Source organism: Lissotriton vulgaris, chromosome 3_1, assembly GCF_964263255.1.
Source record: "Lissotriton vulgaris chromosome 3_1, aLisVul1.2, whole genome shotgun sequence".
Lineage (NCBI taxonomy): Eukaryota > Metazoa > Chordata > Amphibia > Caudata > Salamandridae > Lissotriton > Lissotriton vulgaris.
The window spans coordinates 512,125,538-512,150,000 of record NC_141689.1 but is presented as its reverse complement, the minus strand read 5'-3'; the positions used below and the strand labels follow the sequence as shown (position 1 = coordinate 512,150,000).

At 46.3% G+C, this 24,463-nt stretch overlaps 1 protein-coding gene across 2 annotated transcripts in view; it reads left to right on the top strand.

Moving 5' to 3' along the window:
• The window catches only part of IQGAP2 (IQ motif containing GTPase activating protein 2), a 1,114,959-nt gene that overhangs the window by 630,372 nt on the left and 460,124 nt on the right, over positions 1 to 24,463 (top strand). For both annotated transcript variants that reach the window (XM_086960756.1, XM_086960757.1), the window contains exon 6: positions 18,090 to 18,157. In XM_086960756.1, the coding sequence (XP_086816882.1) occupies positions 18,090 to 18,157 (68 nt within the window). The remainder of the gene's footprint in view (positions 1 to 18,089; positions 18,158 to 24,463) is intronic.

Sequence of the window (24,463 nt, the reverse complement as noted above, 5' to 3'; positions counted from 1 at the left end):
CATTCCTGGACCCTCAAAGCCTTACAGACTCCGCCCTCCTTTGCTAGCAGGACGTCTAATGCAAGACGGTTTTGGAGTACCATGGCCCTTATCGATTGCATCTCTCCTTCCACCAGCATTAAGGACCTTGCAGTGCTAGCAGACAACCTATCTACGACTGTTGCCAGTCGTCTAATTTTGACATCATTGAGGATCAGTCCTAAAAGAGGAAATACGGCTCCGAATACATCTCCAACCATTTCCGCATCTCCCAGGTCTCTTCTCCCCCTTACTGAAGCCTTGCCCTCGATGATCTCTAAGTCTTGGGCATGGTATATTTTGGGGAAGATAATTGCCAAATAACATGAGCCATACCAGTTATCAGACAGTCTCACGTAAGCATTTCTTCCACACACAAAATATACATTTGGAATCACTTGCATTCCTTTCAAGAAATCTTTGGTATAATATTCTAAATTGAAAGCATGTTCACAACTGACTTCTCCTACGTATACATTTTCATAATACGTTTTGGCTCTGTGAAGACATAACTTTCCTCTCTGCGCTTTATCCAAAGCTATTGGACCACTACTACCCTTTCTCTTGTGTGCCTTCTCTTCCTCGGTCCAATCTGTTTTCCATTGTCCTGATTTTTTCAAAATCTTCTGCCTTCTGTATCGATCATCCACCTGCCCTATAAACTTTTTCTCGACCTCTGACACCTTGCATGTCAAATTATTTCTGCGGGCATGTGAAGTATCTAAGGTAATCCAAGGGATGAAAAACTTGGCCAATCTGTCTTCACTCTTCCAGTAGTCCCATTTATTCATTTTCTTGTAATTTGGGACTTCTGGTAACACTGGATCATAATTGGAGAAATAGTATTCAAAACTATCTCTCCCATAAAATATACTAAGCAATAAGCTACATGTAATGCCATATGTCAGCGGGAGGTGATGGTATCTAATGCCTTCATCTACAGACGCCGGCAACTGCATGCAGATATAGCAGTCCTTAACCTCCATGGCATCCACGTATTCGTACAGAAGTTTAGCATAAGCGTTTGACCTAAAGTCACCTTGGGACTCATCCATATGTAATCTGCGGGCTTCTGCTGCTAATAACGCCTTTTCCTGTGTACTTTCTCCTTTCTCACCAGCAACAGTGGGTTTTGGTGTCACTACAGACCTCTCATCTGGTACCCTTGCTTCCCCCTCTTGTCCCACTACATATGAAACTGTTACAACTAAAGCTATCAGAAGTATCACTCCTACAATTAGTGTGCTTATTATACATTTGGCCCTATGACTCATGGGTGCCTGCTTCCATCTCGTCAGACGGTAGGATTCTCTTTCTTATTTCAACACAAAGCTCTTTTCTTCTCGTCCCTTTACAGTCTCTTTTGTTCCTTCAGTCTTTCGAACCCCACAACTGGAAGCTGGCAACTCCTTTGCAAAAGTCTTTAAAAGTTTCAACACAGACAACCCTAGCCCTTCTCCGTCAACTTATGGGAAGGTCCCTAGGAATTTCTGCTTCCTAGGCGCTAGGTAATCTTCTTTTTCTTAATTATTTACAAAAAGTCTTTAAGCATCCACAATCAGGCTTGGGCCTGCGGCTCGAACGGCATAGTTCAGTATTTCCAGGCGAAGAGTGTGCTCTTCATGGCTTGTTATCTTTGTTCCAAAGTCAGGGAATTGTAATTCTGTGAAAAACATGTGCTTTAACTTGCTGAGGCGGGGAGGGCTGGGGAGTGTGAAAGTTAGTGACCCTTCTTCTTCGACTCCGGGTACTAACAGCTGTACTTCCACTGTGATGATGGGCTCAGAACTGGACACCACCACCGCTCGTATCCTCCCTGTCTCCCGTTCCAAAGACATTTGTCGCCAGATATGTCCACTCGGGAGTGGCGTATCTTCTGCTAGGCACACGTACTCTTCTTGACCTTCTTAGATCTGGTGCTTCAGAGCCCTGCGCACCTTCTTCCTGGTCTGAGTCTTCCGATATCGGAGCAAGGGTTCTCTCTGGAGTTGACCTCAGGCTAGAACTCCGTCTTTGTGGCCAAATAGCTTCTCCACGTACCCTTCTGCTCCTTCTCCTTCTGGTCTGTTCACGCACCCTTTCAGACTGGTCGGTCTCTGATTCGGTCTCCCAGCTACTTTCTCCTTCAGTAGCGTCGTCTGTTCCGCTGTTGTACTGACCGTCCTCAGCTTGGTCAGACTCGTTCCCTGCTCCTTCAGGCACCTCTACAGCTTGGCTAGCCCCCTCTATGGCTTCTCGGTCCACAGCTGGACTTCTATCCGAGAGAGGAGCTGTTTCTTCCAGAGGTGCTGGAACCCTCCGCGTATGCGACGCGTGGATCCAATTGGGCAGGCCTCCCACCTTCACTGCGGTGTTCGTGATCAGGATGATCTGGTAGGGTCCTCGCCAGCGAACATCCAGGCAGCTTCTTCTCGCGTGCTTTCGTACAAGCACCCAGTCTCCAGGGTACAGGTCATGGCACGGCTCCTGGCACGACGGAACTTCGGCAGCCTGCACCTGAAGGGACACAGAATGAATGGCGTCAGATAGCCCCTTACAATAGTCCAGGATCATATCATCTGTGATGTTTAACAATGCAGCGGTTGGTACAGATGGCAGCCTCATTGCTCTCCCCATTAACACCTCGTGAGGTGACAATCCCGTTCTTCTGTCTGGGGTACTACGGAGGCTCATAAGGACCAATGGCAGAGCATCAGGCCAACTCAGGGACGTTGATGAACACATCTTAGCAATTCGAGCTTTAATGGTGCTATTTATCTGCTCCACGATTCCTGATGCTTCTGGTCGGTAACTACAATGCAATTTCTGGTCTATATTCAGTGCTGCACAAATCATCTTCACAAGCTCGCTGTTGAAATGCGTCCCCCTATCTGATTCCAAAGAGGCGGCACCCCGAATCTGGGGATGAGTTCCCTGAGCAGTAACTTGGCTACTGTGAGGGTGTCACACCTACGTGTAGGGTATGCCTCGACCCATCTGGAAAATACGCAAACAACCACCAAAACATAACGTAGGCGGTTGCACCTTGGCAATTCGATGAAATCTAACTGTATCCTATTGAATGGACCTCCAGACCTCCCTATGTGGCTCAGTGCAACTGGTGTTTTCTTCCCTACATTCAGCTGCTGACAGGTCACACAACGTTGGCACACTGCTTCGGCTGCTACTCTAAACTTAGGGTTATACCAGGTCTGCCTGAATACCCTCAGCATAGCGTCTCTCCCTAAGTGTACTGGACCATGGATCTGTCTAGCCATTGGGCTCACCAGCTCATTGGGTAACACTGCCCTTCCATCTGCCGAGACCCAGAAGTGAGCCTCACCCACCACACATCCTGCCTTTTCCCATATTTGCTTTTCAACCTCGGGTGCGTTATCTTGTATGCATTTCAGCTCATCCCAAGTGTCGACAGTTTCCAATATCATGGCTAATTCAGTTCTTACATTTATTCCCCCTACTTCCACTTCTGTGAAAGAGTAGCCTTGCTCCGCGCAGTACCTCGCAACTTCGTCGGCATATCTATTGCCTTGTGACACGAAGTCCATATTTCGAGTATGAGCGGTGCACTTCACAACTGCAATCCCTGCTGGACATTGCAAAGCTTCTAACAGTAGACGCACAAACTCTCCATTTCGAATGGGAGAGCCTGAAGACGTCATGTAACCTCTCTGAGACCATAACTGCCCGTAATCATGAACTACCCCATAACCGGTCGGTGTATATGGTGACTCGAATTTGGTTGCTTGCCAGGCAGGCACGCGTTAATGCAATAATCTCGGCTACCTGAGCGGAGTGTATTCCTTCCAGGCATCCAGCTTCCACAATTCCAGAAATCGTACAAACAACGTAAGCTGCTCTCAACTGCCCAACTTCGTCTCTTACACATGAGCCATCAACAAAGAAAATTTCATCGGGGTCAGTCAGTGGCTCATCCACGATGTCGGGTCTCGGTTTGGTGCATAGTTCAGTCACATCGAGGCAATCATGGTCTGTACATTCATCATCATCGATATCACTTGGGAGAGGCATCAAGGTAGCAGGGTTCAAAACAGAGCATCTCTTGAGGGTCACGTTCTCTGCAGCAAGAATGACTTGCTCATAGCGCGTGAGCCTGCTGTTGGTCAGATGCTGTGTTTTGGTCCTGGTCATCAACAATTCAACCGAGTGGGGCACGTACACCTCTAACGGGTGCCCCATCACGATGTTCTCGCAACGCTCGATACTGACACCTGTTGCAGCAACGGATTTGAGACATCCGGGCAACGCTGCGGCTACTGGGTCTAACGTAGCCGAGAAATAGGCAACTGGTCTACGGGCATTCCCGTGAATTTGGACCAACACAGATAACGCACAACCCTCTCTCTCACAACAGTAAAGCAAGAATGGTTTATCGTAATCAGGCATTCCCAGAGCAGGAGCACGACACAGGTCCTCTCTCAGCTGCAGGAACGCCATCAAACAGTCTTTGTCCCATGGTACCGGATCACTCGCCTCCTTGTGCGTCAGTTTTTGCAAGGGTTTTGCTTTCAGTGAAAAGTTCGCGATCCACTGTCGGCAATAACCCACCATCCCTAGAAACATCCTGACTTCTCTCTGTGTTTTTGGCGCATTCATTTTCATGATCGCCTCTATTCTGTCTGGTGACACTTTTCGTTTACCCTTCTCTATTCTGTGCCCCAAGTACTTCACTTCTGTCAGGCAGTACTGCAATTTTCCCGGGGACACCTTGTGCCCATTTACAGCTAGGTGATTTAGCAAAGCAATGGAATCCTCCCTGCAAGCTTCCTCTGTCTCTGACGCCACAAGGAGATCGTCAATGTACTGGACCAGAACTGACTTCTGGGGCAGTACCAGACTTTCAAGATTCTTCTTCAATAGCTGGTTAAAGATCGATGGGCTTTCTGTATACCCCTGGGGGATACGACACCATGTTAATACGCGATTTTCCAGCTTAAAAGCGAAAAGGAAATGGCTATCCTCATCCAATGGGATCGAAAAGAAGGCCTGGCAAAGGTCAATCACAGTGAACCATTCGGCTTGGAACGGTATCTGAAACAGTATCATGGATGGATTTGGTACCACTGGACAACATGAGACAACTATGTTATTAATCTTTCGGAGGTCCTGCACTATCCTAAATTTCCCATTAGGTTTCTGCAAACCCATAATCGGGGAGTTACATGGTTTACCCACGATTTCCTTCAGTATTCCCTGCTTAATAATGGACTCGATCACGGGCTTTATACCTGCAATCGTTTCTGGGGTCAATTTTTACTGGGGTGTTCTTGGAAACTCAGCATGTGGTTTCACTACAATTTTCACTGGGTCTACTCCCTTGACCAATCCAATCTCTTCTCCAGTGAAATCCCACACTTCCGGTGCCACAGTCTCTCTCAGATCCCATGGGAGCTCATCCACGGTCAAAGTGGGATACAGCTCCACACATATTCTTGAATTTGCGACTTTGAAGTCCGCATCGTCATCATTGGTCAACACCTCCACTCCTTGAGGTGTACAATATATTGTGCAATTTAATTTGCACAAAAGATCTCTTCCTAACAGACATACAGGACTAGAATCGCAAACCACAAACTGATGCTCATCGCTGTATTTCCCTATTTTCACCTGCACTGGTTCTGTCAATTGGTTAGTCATTCTCCTGTTCGCGACCCCCACCACTTGTATAGTCTCTCCAGACATGGGCAGGCCTGGAACTGCGGCTGATCTTATCGTGGATCGAGTGGCTCCTGTGTCCACTAGGAAGGTCGTGGGGCACCCTGCCACTTCTGCCTCTACGTAGGGTCCCCTTTGGTCCACATCTAAGGCTGCCCCGAGGGTGCAGTCTTCTCTTTCTACTCTCTGTCCTGTTAGCGGATCAATGTAATAGCATTCTTCCCCTCCTACAAACAGAGGCATCTGTCTATATGTCTTACCCATGGTCCCTACTCTGGGTGGCTGGGGGAACTGGGCTCGCGGAGGTGGAGTCCCCCCTTTGAGCACCTTTCCTTGGTAGGGTATAACCCCTCTCGCTGGAGTTCTCTGAACCTCTTCCTCCTCTATCTCCTGTTCCCCAATTTCAACGTTGTAGGGACACTCTCGTTTCCAATGCCCCACCTCGTTACACTGGTGGCACCGAGTCGTTTTCTTTAATGCGGCTATATCCACCCTTGGTCTAAAGGTGGAGTTCTCCTCATTGCCCTTGTTCTGGCCATACTGTTTCTTACCCCCAGTTCCCGTTCCCTGTTGCTGTTGCTGCTGTCCACCCTTACCCGCAACCTGCATCTGCACCACCATCAGTTTTTCTTTTAACTTCTTTGCCTTGGAATCTATCTCATCACAGCAGTACCTGGCATATCTCAGGATTTCATCTAAAGGTTTATTTTGCCAACAAATCAAGTGTTGCTGAATCATTAAACTAATATCCGGTCTTAAACCCAAGACAAACTTAGACACGAACTGCCCTATGTCCTTTGGATCCATTACATCCAGACCGCTATACTGTTTAAACGCCTTCAGCAATCTCTCATAATATTCGTGAACTGTCTCCTTGGGTTCCTGTCTAGTTCGATCTATTTTGACCCAATCTATGTCCTGCATTGGCACTTTCTCTTTCAGCCAAGTCATCACTCTCTCGTATTTTGCCATTACGGTCTCGGACGGCCCATTAGTCTTAGCATCCCTCTCTGGCTCTGTTGTGGGCCACTCAGCGCTAACCTTGCATGCTGTCCACAAATCTCCTGGTACTACGATGTCAAACAGCGTGTTCAGATCTATCCATAGGACCTTTGAGATTTTTACGAATCTCTCAACTTGCTTGTACCACTCCACTGGGTTTTCCCGCAATTTGGGGAAGGAAGTGGTAAAAGCAGCTAAATCTCCCCTACTCCATGGCACATGCACATAGTTCCCATTTGCAACCTCACGCAAAGGGTATGCCTCTACTCTTTGTAATCCTCCTGGTGTCATACCAAGCATACTTCTCCTGACGGTCCCCTTCTTGGACCACCTTTCCTCCCACTTATCCAGTGCCCTCCACGTCCTTATTCCAGTGATCAGTTCCCTTATGTGTGTTTTCAATCCTATTGTTCTTCTCTCATCTAAGTCTCGATCTGAGTAATGTAGCCTGTGGTTACCCTGTAACTCTTTAGTCCGTGACAGGTCCACCATATATTTGCCTGCTAGTTCAACTAATTTCTCATGGGTCGCTCTCGCCTTCCGGGTGATATCCTTTGCCATGAACAGTATTTCGTCCTGCTCATACATCTCCATTCTTTCTAGGGGCAAGATACCATCTACCATGTCATCCAGATCTGACTTTAAGCTGGCGACATCAAGTCTCTTGGCTTTTATCTCTGCTCGCAGTATGTCTTTCGAAGGGGGTTCACTGGCCTCTCTGCCATCCCAACTCCGAGCCCTACGCTTGGGCTCCGGAGAGTTAAGGAGAGCCCTACCTTCCTCCCATCTCTCTAAATCCCACGCTCGGCCATCCTGCCTGGGGAGGTGATGAAACACCGGCCTGTTTCCCCCTATCCCAGTTTGTCCATTCTCCTTGGGTCCCTTTCCTTCATGGCAAGGTTCACCGTGGTTCTCTACCCTGCCCTCATTCTCTCGTAGTCTAGTGTCACTCAGTATCTGGTAAGATCCTTCCCGGTTCCCCATATCCCCTGGACTGCGTTCCTGTCCGTAATCACAGGGGTCTTGGCGAGACCTCTCGCAACTCCCGTTCTGTCCACTATTCCCAGACACATAGTGGGTGCACTTGAAACTGTTTCTATACTCCTGCGTCTTCCGGTCTCCTTCACTGTGCATTGCGCGAGACACCCCCCCACGCTCGGCGCCCCTGTTTTCCAGGTCTGACCTCCCTCTTATTCTGATAGGGCAAGTGTCCCCTCTCCTGTCCTGTTCCTTCCCGTCCCACTCTGGACTGCTTTCACCAGCCCCACAGTGAGTCCGGGTCCTACTATCCTGGCTTTCCCTACTAGCTTCCGCTGTTATGATGCTCTTGTGAGCCTCTACGGCCTCGTCCCACTTCCTCATGTACTCGCTTAGCTCCTGGAAGGATTTTCGTCCTGATCCCCCTCAGATCCTCCGGCCATCTAGGGCCCCCCGGATCCTCTGTCTGATCTACCGCTGTATTTACTGGGGTGCTCCACTCTCTCGGTCTTGGCAACTGACTTGGGGAGTTGATCGTATCGTTCCTCCTTGCCATCCCTGCTCTTTCCCTTTCCCTCTGTGTCTGTTCCTCCCCTCTAGCTCTTTCTGGGTCATAAATCGATACTATAGGGCCTATAGTAACAGGTACTTGCAGGGCATCTGGTAGTGCGTAAGATGTGGCACACTCCGTTTCCGGCCGTTGTACCACAAACCTTCCGACCACCTGCTGCACCGGATTAGGTTGGGGCAGGTCCTTCTTTGCAGTGGGATCCCAAGCAGTAATGGGAAGCGGTCCATTCTCCCCTATCCTGGCCCCCCCTCCCTTTTCTGTCTCGTCTTTCCCTGTTTCTTTGTGATACGGGGGTGGCCTGTCTGTCAGTAACCTATTTATCAGTCTGTCATCTGTCTCGCTCTCTTCATCTTCTTCTAATGGACTTTTGTTCTCTGGCATTTCTAACACTGGGTACAGTTTATTTACTTCAATGTTATGCACTCTCCATCTTTTAGCATCCGCATCCCATTTGGCCTCCTGCACTGCTCTTACCGATCGTTTCACCCTTTCTTGTCGTCTATTCAGGTTCCTCTCGTGCGCTGCCCTAATCCATGCATTGAGAGCTTCAAACTGGGTTGGTCTTGGCATGGGTCTTATTGAGGTCATGACTGCTTTTAATCGGTGTAGCACCTCTAATCTGAACGTCCCATACTTTGAAAACGTCAGTTCCTCATTTCCCTCTGTAATCTTACTCCACTCTGATATCCACATTATTGTGTGAAGCCCAACATTTGCCGCCATATAATAAGCCGGCGTACCCTCCGGCGGGGCTTCTTCCCCTTCATAAGATCTCCGCCTCTCTCTTTTAAACGCCGCTCTTAACCATTTAAAACACTTCATGATTATACGCACAATTTCCAGCCTCACTATTCTGTTTACTTCCTGATGACAATCCACCAATCCTAGCGCGGCTTTACTAGCTGGCCTATCACAGCGCGGTCTCGCTCCGGCCGGCCAATCCCAGCGCGGCACTTCCTGACGTCACTCATCTCCTCTTTGCAGCAGCACCCCTCCCTTCTCAACTCGTCTCCCGGTCATGCATGCGTCCCATTCATACGCCGAAAAATGACTACTTCCGACCAAGCCGTCACTTCTCTTGACTGTACGTCCACAGTCTATCTGTAATTGTCATACCAATTTGACGAAACGTCCTCCGTCTCTCTGATAGGTTGCTTACACACAGTAACTTCCGACCAGCGTCCGTTACTCACACACTCACTCTTACGTTCCCCCTATCACGGTCCTGCGGGCGATCAATGGTACCTCATGACCCCCTTCACTCTGGTTGACAATTACTCTGGATGTCCGATACACCCGAACCACTTAAGCTCGCCTTGAACTTAAGATTTTCACCGGTTGCGCGCGCTCACAACCTGCTCCACTGTCACTCTACAGGCATTCAACTCCGCCAGACATTACAACATAGATACAGCACAAAAACACCGCAATCTAACACGCATGACCCTTTATACTCACTCTCGACCGATACTGCTGCTTTTCTGTCTTACGTCATCCGGACCTTCTTCGGCGGGCGGTTCTTCCAATCATCGATCTCTAGGGACCTTGGGGTAATCTAACCTGGCCTAGGTCACCTTCCTCAAGAAGGCAACCATCCTCTGCTACCAACTGCGGGGGCGGGATTTTGATCGCTATCTTATCGCCTTTGATCTAAACCCCGTTCTGGTCGACTGAACCTTTGTTGCCTGTCTTTGAGGAAAGAAGGTGCATCTCTTACCAGGTTAGTTCAATCAATAATGGACTTCGCTCGGAAGAACCACAAACAACTTCTAGCTTTCAAGGATTTATTATAAAGTTAGGGTAAGTTGTAAATACAAGCATCTCAGCATAATATTCACCAAATACATGGGTACAATTACATACATGTGCTCTCTGAAAACCCTCAGGCGAGCAAAGAAAACTACCAAAACTAGCTCCAATATTAATAGAGCTGCAAGCATGGACACATATTGTGTTCTCTCAATCATTTACAGGCGGAGTAAAAGGGTCAGGTTAGGCTGTCCCTACCCTGCTCTGGATGGTATCCCTACTTAACAGAATCCCAACCTACCAAAAGGTGTCAGCGGTGAATGACTCCCTAGGGAGATCACCCACTCTTAGTCGCTAGATGAAAACCTATAATCGCCGGTCATGACCCCTCTCTGCCTACCCATCCGCTCTCTAAAGGGTCCTCAGGCGTCTGCTCTCCCTCCACCCAGGGGTGCTGTCCCTAATACAAAAACACAATCTCATTTGAGACGCCCCTTGAGAGACGCCCCTCACGTGATGTCGCTTCTGGCTTTTTCCATGGTTTTCTTCTTTGAGGCCTCGTGCGTTAGAGTTGACCTTGCTTCTCAGACTCTTCTCCGGCCCGCTGATACCCCTCAAACATTCCTAAACCCTCCTCCAGGTCTGGTTCCTTTCCCTGAACAACCTTCTATTCATTCCGCATATAATTGGATCCCCCTTTCCATTTGTAGACAGACATCTGCAGCCAGGATCCCAATTCTCATAAACTTCTAACAGAAGTTTGCAACATTCCGTCTCGGCGCACTTGGCTCATACTAATACGAGTAAATCAAACATGGCTAAACATTTCAGGCCTACAACATTTCTCATAGTGATTATATTCTTCAAATCCTTCATTAATCAACATTATGTTAATAGTCTACTTTATGATTATATAAACACATCTATATAATATAAACCTATTGCATACCTAACTACTAGATATCATTTAGTGCAACCCATTTCGGGCAAATGAATACCTTTCCCAAACCCTTTCAGCTCTGGCCCTGAGGCCTACTCCGTTCTGTGCTTACAGCATGTCATTCTTTCATTTTAGCAGCTACACGACATGGATTCAGGATTAATCACGTCTACTAAGGTTATACATGTGCATACATTTCTGCATTAGTTCCACTTCTACATAAATCTCTGGATTAACTACACATTTCAGAATATAAATGAATATAATGTTAGCACTCATGGCATTTCTCTTCATGATTGTGCGTACTACGTGTAAGTGTGATGTACTGCTACAATTCGTTCAGTTTGCGCTCTCTCACAGTGTTCACAGGATCTCCCGTAGTGGCAGGTAATATGTGCAGGGGAGGTGTTTGCCCCATCAGTGCTATACATCCGCCAAGCATGAGGGCCCAATTGAATTATACGCAACGGTATTGAATATACACTTTTCACATCGTATAGATAAGACATTAACCCCTCCCCTGCTGATGATGGAACCGCTCCGTCATCAGCTGCGGTGGCGCTGTGCTGATGACGGAGCGGTTCCGTCATGGCCCGGCCGCCGTGCCTGCGCGGCGCTAATTTCGCGCCTGCGCGGCGCGTTCTATTGAGCGGGGCGGGCCATGACGGAACTGCTCCGTCACAAGCACAGCTCAACCGCGGATGGTGATGGAGCGGTTCTGTCACCAGCATGCGGCCGCCGCGCGGCCGCCCCGCCCTGTTAGCGCTGCAGCGGAATAGCCGCCGCAGCGAAAGGGTTAATTCTCTTTTTTTCTACAGCATTCCTCTTAGTAATAGTCTGTCTATCCCCCTCTCAGTGTCGTACCATTCTGCCACAAATTGCAGTTGGCCTCCCTGGTAGTATGCATCCGGGTTTGGCACCTTTAGTCCTCTCTGCGCATATGGGCATTGCAGCATGTCATCTGTACTCTGAATCTTTTCTTGGCTCAGACTATGGTTGGGTTAGAGTGAAACTACGGATTATTCTGTCTAAGGCAAAACCACTGAAAACGACAAAGAAATTTAAATATGCACCTTGCATGTGTATAGAAAATCAATACTGATAATGAGTAAAGTTGAACCATCCAGCCCTGTAAAAGTGTGTTTGATTAGTTGAAGAATGGTAGAATCATGAAACATAGTGACTTTAAGATGATTTAATAACGGATTCTTATATTTCTAACAAAGATGTGAAAATGAAACATGAAAACTTAGCATTTCTTAGCAGAGTGAATGAATACATTTATTTGTGTGGTACTCAAAACCATTACAATAAAACTAAGTTAAAAAAGGACACTACATTTAAAAAAAGTAAACGATTAAAAAAAAAAAATAGACATTGTGATTAAAGTCTAAGAGTCTAAAATTCAATGATCGTTAAATCCAAGAAAGCTTTTTTGAACTCTGCCAACAATTGTGCATGCTCCCGTTAAGCTAATCAGTTAGTTCAAGATGGTATGTGACCTCAGCGCAAGTGCTTGCCTTATTACTTAGCTGGGAGAGTCCATTAGCTTTATACTAGTCTGTTGTACAAATTTGCCAAACATGGCCATGTGCTTCACTATGTCCAGTATATACAGTTGATGGACTGCCTCCTTGGCAGTTCTAGTCCCCAGTAGTAGCAAGATGGGCCTAAGGTAAAGTCTGCGGGCCAGGCGCAAGGCTGGACAGCAAAGTAGGATGTGGGCCAAGGACTCACGTTTATATTTGCAGAGCCGGCACTCCATGATCGCCATTTTTGTCGACCCGGAGGGGTATAATTCTTTAAGGGGGATAGGGTGTAATCTGGACGCTAGGATCCTGTGTAGGGCTGGTCTCCCCACAGCCTGCATAAGATGAAGCTTGGGGTTATACTCTGTATGTGGGAGGCTTTGGGACTCGTGAAAGCCTCTTGATTCCAACGATTCCATGTCCAAAGTGCGAGAGCAAAGGCGAACTTGTTTTTTTAATATGCTTTTGATGGCAGTGTACTTGATTGTCTTGGGGTCCCAGTTCTCTATTGCAAGTTTCAAAACGTATTTGGCAGCAGCAAGGCTGGCTGACCAGGGATTGCTGGGTTCCAGGAAAATACTTTTTATGACAGACTTCATTGTATTCTCTGGTGCCGCCGTAGTAAGATAGAAGTATTTGCTAAGAGAGGCCATCTCTTCCAGTTTTTGTTGGTTCAGATTAAATTCCAAGCTCACTAGATTATTCCTGGTACATGCAGGTAGGTGGAATAACTTTTTATAGGCTGAGCAGTGGATTTTTTCTAGGTTTCTCGCTAGTTTCCCTGGAAATGCCTGTTGTGCGCAATTAAGAGATAGTATTAGTTTCGCCCTCAGGGCTCTTTGGATAGCCGTTGTTGTGGGGCTACGTAGAGTGGCGTATAGCTTGCAGATGGCGTAAATGATGCTTTTCCCTTTCGTCTGCATTTTGTGGAGATGGACTCCTGGGCGACCTGTTTCACTAAACCAAACCCCAAGATAATTGTAATGTGTGCAATCCAGAGTCAACTGGCCTAGCCTCCATTTGCCAGTTTTTTGGGGGTATTGCCCAAAAATTACTGTTTTCGATTTTGATGGGTTGGCAACCAGCTTATTATTGACATTATGGGTTGCCAGGGCCGTAAGTGCTTTTTGTAAGCCTATTTTAGTGTGGTCTAGGAGTATCAGGCAATCGGCATATTGCATTAGTTGGATCTTAGTACGCCCAATCCTAGGTGTTGCTAGTGTGGCTCCAAACAAGGCTTGGCCCATGTCTGCGATGTATAAATTAAAGAGCATCGGAGCTAAGATGCATCCTTGCTTTAGGCCGCGGTCCGTGTCGATTTTCTCTGTAGCAGATGTGCTCGAGAGTTTGATTCTTACCCAAACTCTTGAGTACAATTATCGAATTGCTTGTAGTAAAGATGGGTTGATGTACCAGCGTGCCAACTTCTGCCAGAGGATGGAACGATCTACGCCGTTAAAAGCTGCAGAATAATTAATAAAACAAGCAAAAAGTGGCAGGCTTTGTCGTGACACGGCTTGTTGTGCTAGATTTGAGAGCGCAATTATATTGTCCACCGTTGATGCCCCAGGTCTAAACCCTGTTTGAAAAAAGGGCAGAAGGACTTCAGTGCTGGCCCAATTTGATAGTTCCACCAGAAGGGTGCTTGCATAGGCCTTGCCTTCAATATCCAGCAGGGCAATCATGCGGTAGTTTTGTGGGTCGGATTTTGGCCCTTTCTTGTGTATTGGGTGCAGTAACAACCCTCTCCAGTAGTCTGGAACATCTCCCAAGAACCGGAATTCAGCATATAACGGGGTCAGATTGTCCGTCCAGAAGTCTGTGTCGGCCCTGAAGAGGGAGCCAGGCAGGCCGTTAGGGCCTGGTGCCCCATTGTGTCTGATCCTTTTTAAGATTATACAAACTAAAGTTTTGCCTGGGGGTGCTCGATCGTCCAAGGTTTTTGATGTGTGAACAGTGATGTCTAGTTCTCCACTCGCGTTAAGGCCTTTATTTGAGAAAGTTATGCTTTGATCTTCTTTATACAATGTTTTCACGTGAGCGGCCCAGGTGCCTGAATCGAGTGAGTTCTCTCTGTGGTTGTCTCCTTGGGTTAGAGTATTTAGATATTACCAGAACTCTTGGGATTTGCAAGGTCTCAGTAAGTCAAAAATCTTCAGCCATTTCGCCTCAATGCATTCAGGTTTCTCAGCTCAGACCTCCTTCGAGTGGCTTTTTACGGCTTCTTTAAGTAGCCTTTTGGCAGATGCTGAGCCGGTTTTCTAATAAGCCCTACGTTTGGCATTTAATTGTTTAGAACTCTTTAATTGCTGGGACGCATCCAAAAGTATGTGATGGGTATAGGGGGGTTCTGCTTGTTGTGTCCCCTCGGAGCAGTGAAGCTAAATTGAAGGCGGGCCCATCCCAGGTGTCTATAGCGCCCCTGTTTGCGCTGAATTGCCAGCCTGCCCATATTTTTTTCCATTTCTCAAACTTATTAATTGGCCCTGGCCCCCATTTGATTCTTCTTGATAGCATGTGCAGTTCTTGTCCGTTAGATACCCCAATACAGCGTAAAGTGTGAAGAGTATCTGCTGTAAGGTTTAACGTGGTCGTTAAGGCAGCATGATCGCTTTCGTTTCGCGGGTGCACTGTATAGTTTGCCATAAGGTTTTGTATTCTGCCGCTTAATAAGATGTAATCTATTGTCGTTTGATTGTCATATGTGGGAGCAAAGAGTGCCCCTGGCGTATTCCTTAAAAACAGAGAGTGTGCTGTTAGCATGTTATAAGACTGCATTAGGGCGTTCAAGGCGTCTGTAGCCCCAGAATGGTTACTGTGTGATGCGGTGTCCCCTTTGTTATGTGTGTTAAAGGATGATGGATTCCATATGTGCGAACTGTAAGAGTAGAGTTTCTATCTGACTTATCAGCTGAGTCCGCTTGTTCTTAGCAGAGTGACTGAACAACATATATCTTTGCAAAGCTTTCATGTTGCGTATTAGAGCTTTGAAATTTTTAGAATAGAAGTCTATTATATAGTTTCTTGATTTATGAAAATAATTTTAGTCTAATGATTTGTAAAAATATTTTACAAGTTGCTACTTTTGAGAATTTAGTAGTAGGCCATAATCGCAGTTGCACTTTTATGTGCATTAATCACTGACAAGTATTACAGAATAATTAAATGTGATCATCTTATGGTTTTTAAGATAAACTAGGAGTTTTACACTCAATGAAGTATGTGTTTTTAATAGATGTTTAAATAGGCTTTTCTCTTAAGGCTGTGTTTTTGCCACGGACTAATTCAAGAACTTTGACCCGCTTATTTGTTCCGACCATACTACATTCCTTAAAGAACAAACCGGACACTTGTCCTTAATTCTCCTTTGAGTGGATTTCATTTAAACCTAACCTTTTGGCCACATCTGTGGACAGTGGCAATATTAAAGCTTTGTGCCGACAAACCTGAGAGGATACAATGTACTGTTCTTTCTTACGAATCGGATGGGAAATTAACCCGGAGTATCAATTTATACCTGCTAAACGGAAGTGGGATCAAATTAAATCACTCTGCAGTGGACTGACAACAACGTCATGTTGACAAATATGCACTATGAAGACTACTGGATTTTGGAGGCGGCGGATCCCGTTCTCCACTCTCCCTTACCTGTTTTGGCTTCCTTATGTTTCTGTTGGCTATGCTCTTATTAAGGACTGATGCTGTTGCCATCGTTCCATCACTTCCATGACTTTATCCTGCTTTCCCAACTACCTCGTTTTTGCCATTTCCTTATATTAATGAACTTATTTCCTGGACTTTTTGGAGCTTTCTTGGTGAGATTTCATCCTTTAACTTTGATTAAATGCTGCATTCCCCTTTGCCTACAATTCTAGACTTTCCCCTAGCAGACTTTAAGTTCAATCCTGTGTCCCTTAGAGAGATTTTAATTGAACCATCCTCTTACATTGGAAACCATTCTTTTCATTCTAACATTTAATTTGACTACATATTTGGATTTTTGCTGTATGCATGACAGAATTACTAAAAATGTCACTTGTATTATTTTTGAATCTCTAATACAATAATTCATTTATTTTAGAATTTGTTGTCGTTTATTTGAGATTTAATGTTCTTTCTTAGAAATTGTGCTTGGGCGCTGGCTACCATTTCATGGTCCTCATTGGGTATACCAACAGAGGGTTTCCCTAGATTTTCACCCCTTACTATGATGAAGAAAGGCCCATCAGAGGACCAATGACTCTGTTGTAAAGTATAGCATATCGATTTGAAATTTAGCACTCCTATGGGCTCAGTGCTGGACAACCATCTAAAAAGTGCCTACACTGCCGCAATTTCAATGCCTTACATATGTGGCGTGCAATTAGGTACATACAATGCTGGAAAATATACAGGCATCTGGGTAGCACCAACATTTTGGTCAATACAATTCTATTTGTCAAGGATATGAATACTGTGATCCCTATTCTTTCCTAGATATAGAAGCAATTTATCAGAATTGAGTTCTAGCGATCTCTTTTTTTGTATGTGTCACCCTTATTCACAAATATCGAAAAGTATCTATTTCCCATGATATCCCTGTATCTGAGAATTGCTCCGTGGGACGGTCTCCTCAGTGCTCCCAATGGGAAGAGCACCAATTAATGTTTGTTCACACAGAGCCTGGCTTGTGATTCAAAGAGGGTTATTTCAGTCATGAGTGTCTGCAAGAATGCTGAGGGTTAAGCTAAGTACACCAGCATGTAGTCTGCAAACTTGCTTATAGGGACCACTTGGGATCACCTAGTTATCCATCCCCATGTGCAGCTGACAGACCAATGGCTCCATTGCTAGAGCAAACAATAAAGACATTAAAGGGCGTTCTTGCTGAATGCAGCGCTCTCGTACCCATTCTGCAGATATTATATCATCAGTCATGACTCTGGTCTAAGGTTTTTTTGTATAACAAGGATGTCATCTTAAAAAATATCGGGCAGAATTAATTTCCTTTGGGGCACCAAAGAGGTATCCCCATTCTACAGTGTCGAAGGCTTTCTCTGTGTCCAGTGACAAAAGCCAGCTGGACTCATTTTCTCCTATAATGTGAGCCAATCATCTAATATTTGTATTACGCCATTTTGACCTGAATGTACCAAGTCTGTGATCTCTTTGGACAGTCTCATTGCTATAATTTTCCCACTTCTTGTATTGTCTGCATTAACCGCATGCGCGCTAGCGGGTTTTCCCGCTGTGCGCTGAAATGTGAAAATCGCGGCTTTCGTGACAAAGCCAGCTCGTCATGCGCGCAGCGCAGGTACCGCCCATGACGAGCTGGCTTTGTCATCCGCATTGAAGGGGTTAAGTAGGGAGCGAAGTCGGTGTGACACATTGTCTGTTGGATTTTGCCAGGTTGTAAAAGTAATATGATAGCGGCATCACGTAGTGATTTGGGCAGTTATTTTAGTTTTAATGGAAAAACAGGCCAGCTTGCATAACAGTAGTGGAAATGTAAGTCGTTTCAACACTAATTGATTAATCAGTATTGCAAAGTACTTGTATGGTTTACTTTTTAACTGGAATAAACATGTTAAACAAAAATGTTCATTCATAGATTATGGAATTAACCTATTTTTTATTTTTTGATTTGCAGTTTATATCTGTTCAAACTGGGAATCGCACCACAGATACAGGATTTATTGGGCAAAGTAGATTTTACAGGTAAAAAGTGCATAATATAATATGTGTTTGTGTGTTGTAAAATTGACTTGTGGAAATTTTTGTAAAGCTTAGAGACAGGTGCTGCCTTTACATGCAAACCCTTGCTGATTACATTGCACTTTGCAATGCCCCCTTACTTGCTGCTTTTCTGAAAATAAAATACATTTCGGGTGAATGAAAATGTATATATTGCTTTGTCTTAGTTTTTCTTTTTGCAAACCTTAGTAACCTCGAAGTCTGTTCCTGATTCTAACCACAGGGCCTCTTGAGTTGTGTACTGGAATTAATTAATCGAGGAGCAGATTATATAGCAGGGTTGACAGTTATGACGTGAAAAGACAAATTATGCGGCATAATATGGCAGTATTAATAGTTCAAGTTCAAAAGACCTTTATTCGAATTTCATAAAAGTCATAAAAGTACCACATTAAAATAATTCAATTACATAACAAATCCAAATTACAGAACTCATAAATATTTAAAAAATCTAATACAGCTCTCATGAGACTATTTTCAGGGGTTTTCCATCATTTTACGTACACGTGTTAGAAGTCTCAATAAGTGTTAGTGCGATAAATGAGTTCATTTGTGTCCAGGGAAAGCAGCATTGAATAGGACAGGACAGTATTAATAAACTATTTTGTCCTGTTCGCAGGTCTTGTTATGTTATATGCATTTATAGAGCGTGATGTGTATCCGAGGGTTTCCTGGCTCTTAGTTCAACAGTCGAGATAGCATAATAGATAAAGATACTGCCTGGGCAAAGTTTACAGCCCAGTAGTAGTTTGCCAACTGAATTCAGTACTGTACCACTAAAATGTGACCAGTCAACTTTTTCAACTGGTCTTCACTTGTGCGGCATGCATGGGGCACTTGAGTTTTTGAAAGTTTTGATAGCGATTTAGCTAGAAACAACAAAATGTTATTCAAATCTGCAAACTATGCATCATATGGCACTTTATGGGGAAGTGTGGTAAATCTGATACTACGCGGAAAGCACCACAGCTCCAGAATCACATCAGTCCAGCGACCATGGCCTGCTCTCTAGCTCCACTGCCTCAACTATGTTGAAATCAAACATTCCTCTTTAAGGCTGTGAAGTAAGTAAGCCTGTGTCTTCCATTAGGCGACATTTAGATTCAGTTTCAATGACCACACGTACATTTCCAAAGAGGAATACACAGTGACAAAGCCAATAGAGCTCGATGCGTGTCCAGATGAAAAGGTTTTAAATGTTGAAGCCAATGGTGAACATTTTGCAGTTCTTTTAACAGCACAAACTTGACCCAAGGGCATTATAGCTCTTTACATGAGAACTAGACATTACACATTTTAAGGCATGGAGAGATTAAGTGTCTGATTTGGATCTCAGCGGACGGGTATTTTCCATCTCAATGGTGATGGATATCCCGTCGGGTCGTCTGCCAAAATATGAATCCCATTATATCCTAAAGGATTTATATTTCGGCGGACAGATATCCATCACCGTTGTGAGGGAGTAACCCGTCTGCTGAAATCTAAGGCCCTGCTGAGTGACTTGCCCAGAATCACAGAATGGTGCCCTGAGGCTGTACTCTAACCTGGATACCCATTTCCAAGGTCTGCAGCTTTAGCCATCATGTCACATCTCTCCTCCGTTGCTATTGAGTGTCGGGGTGCCGAATATCAATATTGTTTTTTTTGAAGGGTACTGCCAGCCCATCATTTTATTCTTGCAGATACTTTTTCATGCTTGCTTTCTCCCTTTGTCACTCATTCCTCCCTTTGTATTTTTCTCTCTTGTTCTGGATCAAAGTTTGTTGCGAATCGTAAATCCGGTATTTGTAAAGCGCGAACTACTTACCCTTAAGGGTCTCAAGGAGCTTGGGGCCGTTGATGAAATTAAGTGAGCTATTGCCCAGGGTCACATGGTGCTGAGCTCATCTGCCACTGGGGATCGAACCGTGAGCCCTGTGCTCCAAAGTCAGCTGCCCTGGCCGCTTTACCACACCTCTCTACATTGCAAACCAGTGGTGGTGGGCTCTCCTGCAATCACCGGTTCAAATTAAGCACTGCTTTCACCCTTCCATGGTCCCTTATATTTGCTACTGGAGCATGCGTTGTAGTAGTTGCGAAACAAATAATTTAAATGTAGACCGCCTGACTCTAGGTGCAGACACGAGAAAAAACGGTTGTTTATTTTTCTTTTCTTATGTGGGATTTTAACAGTTTTCTCGTCAGTGAAATATAACGTGGAGTAGACAGTCAGTAAAAGTAACTTATTTCAGCAGCGACTTTGGGACACAAAGTAGGGAGCACCCAAACAAAAGATGTTTTCCCTTATGACACGGTGACAGTTCACTATTCCCATTACTGAAGGGGATGAAAATAGAGAGGGGCCGAGCCTGGACCCAATTCTGCAGGGTGGACTAGAGGAACGGGGAGTTTAAATAAAGGCGCAGAATGTGTCCAGAGCAGCCGGGTAACTGCAACTATTAGTTACCCACAAAGAGAGCATATATGATTGGCGTCCCAGCCCCCCACTTTCAAGTGCCAGTTCTAATTTGGTTTGAAGCACGTTGAGCCAAATAGAAATTTATTAGCTCAACAATCTGCCTATCCTTAAAAAAAAAAAAAAAAAAAAAAAAAACTTTTACCCAGAACTGATAAGTATCATTTTCACGGGTGGCAGTTTTCGACCTGTGATACCAGACATGATGCCGCATTGTTTTCTCATAGATGCAGTCTTTTAAATCATTACATTTATTTTATTCACAGTGTCAGTACTGTTTTTCTTTTCATCTCATTCATTACCTGCGGGGTGCAGATGTCTCTTTGTGTATTATAGTCCAGTCCAATTATTTTCTCTAGGTGAACGCAGCTATGTGTTGCTTCATATTTCATCATTTTATAAAACTTTGGAGCGAGCGTGGAAAACACCACTAGTTCAGACCGAGAAGGTCATCAATATCTCAGCGGTGCATAATTGATTATTGCAAATTCCTGTGTCGAGTCAAACGAAGTAGAGATATTGTCTGTAGAGTGTTTGTGCCCATGCTAGTGCAGGCCAGGTGGTCCCTGGTAATCTATTCCCGCAGTGAATAAGGCGTTTGCTGTCACCCCCTCTAGAAATATTGTTTATTGTTAATCTTTCCACAAAAGCTGCAAACTGAAGAGAGCTAAATGTATGCTTTGGGGATAGTAATTTCTCTTTAGTAATTATGCTGCTCTGGTCCAGTAACTGTAGGAGGAGGAGGTCTCTCGGGGACAGGGGTTGGTACTCCTAGCCACCCGGGGACCTCTCTCCTCCTGGAACGTTACCGAGCGCTAGAGTCAGGCCTCCCTGAGGGGAGGATTACGCACTTATGGTCATGCACACAGAAACGCCAGCACACTTCAAAGGAACACTACACCAATAAGTTATAAACAAATACGTTCTTTATATAAGACCTTGCATTAGGTCAGGAAAATTATACACAGGAGTTAGGGCTTAGCTTCCTTTCTGGGATGGTTGGACTTTGGGGGAGGGATAAGTAGGAGGTCTCCTGGAGTACTCAGTCTCTCTTGAACAGTCTCTAGTCCGGCTCTCAATCCTCGAGCCATGGGGGGATCATGGAGGGTTCGTAGAGGCGGGAGATCCCACGCGTAAAGCTCTCAATCCTCGAGCTGTGCGTGCGTGGATCTCTCCAGCGGTTATGTCACCAGGTCTGGGCCGCTCTCGGGCCTTATTAGGGGCTCCGCGGGCCAGTTCCACTTGCACTCTGCTCACTTAGGCCGTGTGGCCGCTCCGACACCACGTGGGCCGTCCGGGCCGTGAGACACTCGCAATTGCACCCCACGTACCACAAGGCGCACAGTGCCGGGTGCGGGGTGTCTCCGGGAGCGCTGCTGGTCTTCTGGCACCCTCAGGGATGTGGTGTACTGTCCCCAGCGCGATGCGTACTCAGCAGCGCGGGAATCCCCTTCTGCGACTTCCACTACGGGCCGGACAGTGCTGGGGGTGTGGCATACCCTGGAGCACGGTCTGCTTCCTTGCGCTTCCAGGTACGCGGCGTAGAGTGGCGGAGTTCGAGGCGTACTTGCACTTCCAGGTACGCTGGGTCGAGTGGCTAAGTTCGAGGCGTACTCGCGCTTCCAGGTACGCTGCGTAGAGTGGCGGAGTTCGAGGCGTACTTGCACTTCCAGGTACGCTGGGTCGAGTGGCGGAGTTCGAGGCGTACTTGCACTTCCAGGTACGCTGGGTCGAGTGGTGGAGTTCGAGGCGTACTTGCACTTCCAGTTACTCTGGGTAGAGTTACAGGGACCCCGCAAGGCTCGAGCCGCGACCAAGTCAGCAGGGCTCGAGTCCGGGGCAACGATGCGTCCTGAAGGGGGACGGGAGCCGCGACTTCGTCTGCAGGGCTCTAAGGGGACCTGTCTGCGTCCCGTCGTTTCAGGAGAGCCGCGATCACATCAGCTGGGCTCAGTGAGGCTGTTACGGAGCGCGACGTCCTTCTTCCTTTGGGGGGGTGACACCACACCCTACTCCTCTGGTTCCAGGATACAACTGACTCCCCTCTTCTTTCGGCCGCGGTTATATCTTCTTTTTCTTTCTTCCTAAGTTTCCGCCCCTTCCAGGTGGCTCCTTGGGGGCCGGGGGCTGATTGGCTGGGCCTCCGGCCATCTGGCAATCATCCCCTTTGAAGTCCGGAGGCTGGGGGTTTTCTGCTGCCCTGCAGGGATTGGGCCGGCCTGGCCGGATGTGTCATCGAAACTCCTCTGCCCCATACTGCTGGTCAAAGGATCGCTCCCCACAGCTGGCCAGGGGGTGATGGAGGCTCTAGTTTTTCTGGGGTTGGGGCTCTGGGGGGCAGGGCGCTGGCTGGCCTTACTGATTATCGACGGCCCTGGGCCCTAGGTTTCCTGCTCTTGGGGAGAAGGGTGGGGGCTGCGCTGGGTTGGCTACCACTATTTGGGGACAGAGTTACTCTGGTGGGGGGCCCCACTCAGGTGACGGTGGGGGCCCATGGGTGTATGACGGGCCACGCCGAGGAGGCCAGGTCTAACAGTAACTAATTGGCATTAACATCATCCAACCTTCATTCCTATCTCTCATTTACATTTTCAACCTCCATTCTCAGTTTTTCCCTAGCCCCTAGTGTAGGTGTTATGTTTGAATTGCATGTCTGAAATACAGGAATGAGGAGCAAAGGCATGGTGCAGCTACATACCTGACCTCTCGCTGTAAAAGTAACAAGCATTGGCATAGCCAATAGGTCTCGCCTTTGGGACCTTACAAGTGTTTAGTTATCCAGCACAATGTCCTTGGTGCAACAACATAAAGTGTTGCATGTCTAAACACTTATGAGGTCCCGAAGGCGAGACCTATTGGCTTGTTTTTCATCCCACTTAAAGCCCTGCCCTTCTCCAAGTTTGCACAGTGCTCTGTGAGGTCCTGCGTCGCTGGGTGTGTTGTGTCAAACTTGATTGAAGACGTGACTCAAGAAAGAATCAAGGCCAATCCGGAGGGTGAAGTATGTGGAGAGCCCCAGAGTACCGGAGTACGCTGTCGCCATGCTATCGAGAAAAGTGTCAGAGCTGGCTGACGTGACTAAGAATGGCAATCGCGCTCTGTTCTGCCTATTTACATTGCTTTACATTTAATCTTCAGAAAGGCATCTTTAAAATGAGCAAAAACCACAGTTGATGGACAGAATGCAGAACAATGTCATACATTCACCCCAGTACAGAGATCTGGGCCTAAATCCATTGTTTTTTTGCACTCCACACCACCCCAGTTCAGACATGGCCATATGCAAATCAGTCTGACCCTGTGCCTCATGGGAACAGTCCAGCTCGAACTGCCATGCCTTCCCTGGACCGGAAACAAGCTTCCGAGGACCGGTTTTAGGCATTCCAGCCGTTATCAGCCCGGCTTGCTTGAATCCAGTGGTGTAAAGAGCATGGGACTCACGTCTGAGCATACCCATCCCACTCGGGGTGACAAATGCAAAAACCACAGTTGATGGACAGAATGCAGAACAATGTCCTACATTCACCCTAGTACAGAGATCTGTGCCTAAATCCATCGTTTTTTTGCACTCCACACCACCCCAGTTCAGACATGGCCATATGCAAATCAGTCTGACCCTGTGCCTCATGGGAACCGTCCAGCCCGAACTGCCAAGCCATGCCTTCCTCTGTTTCTCAGAGGTTTGACTTGATATATAAATTCAAATATAGTACAACACGAAATGTGGCTCAAGGTTGTCACAGCGTAATGATGAAATGAAACTCGTAGAATAAAAGCTCTAAGCGTACCACCTTTTAAAAAATATAAATACAAAT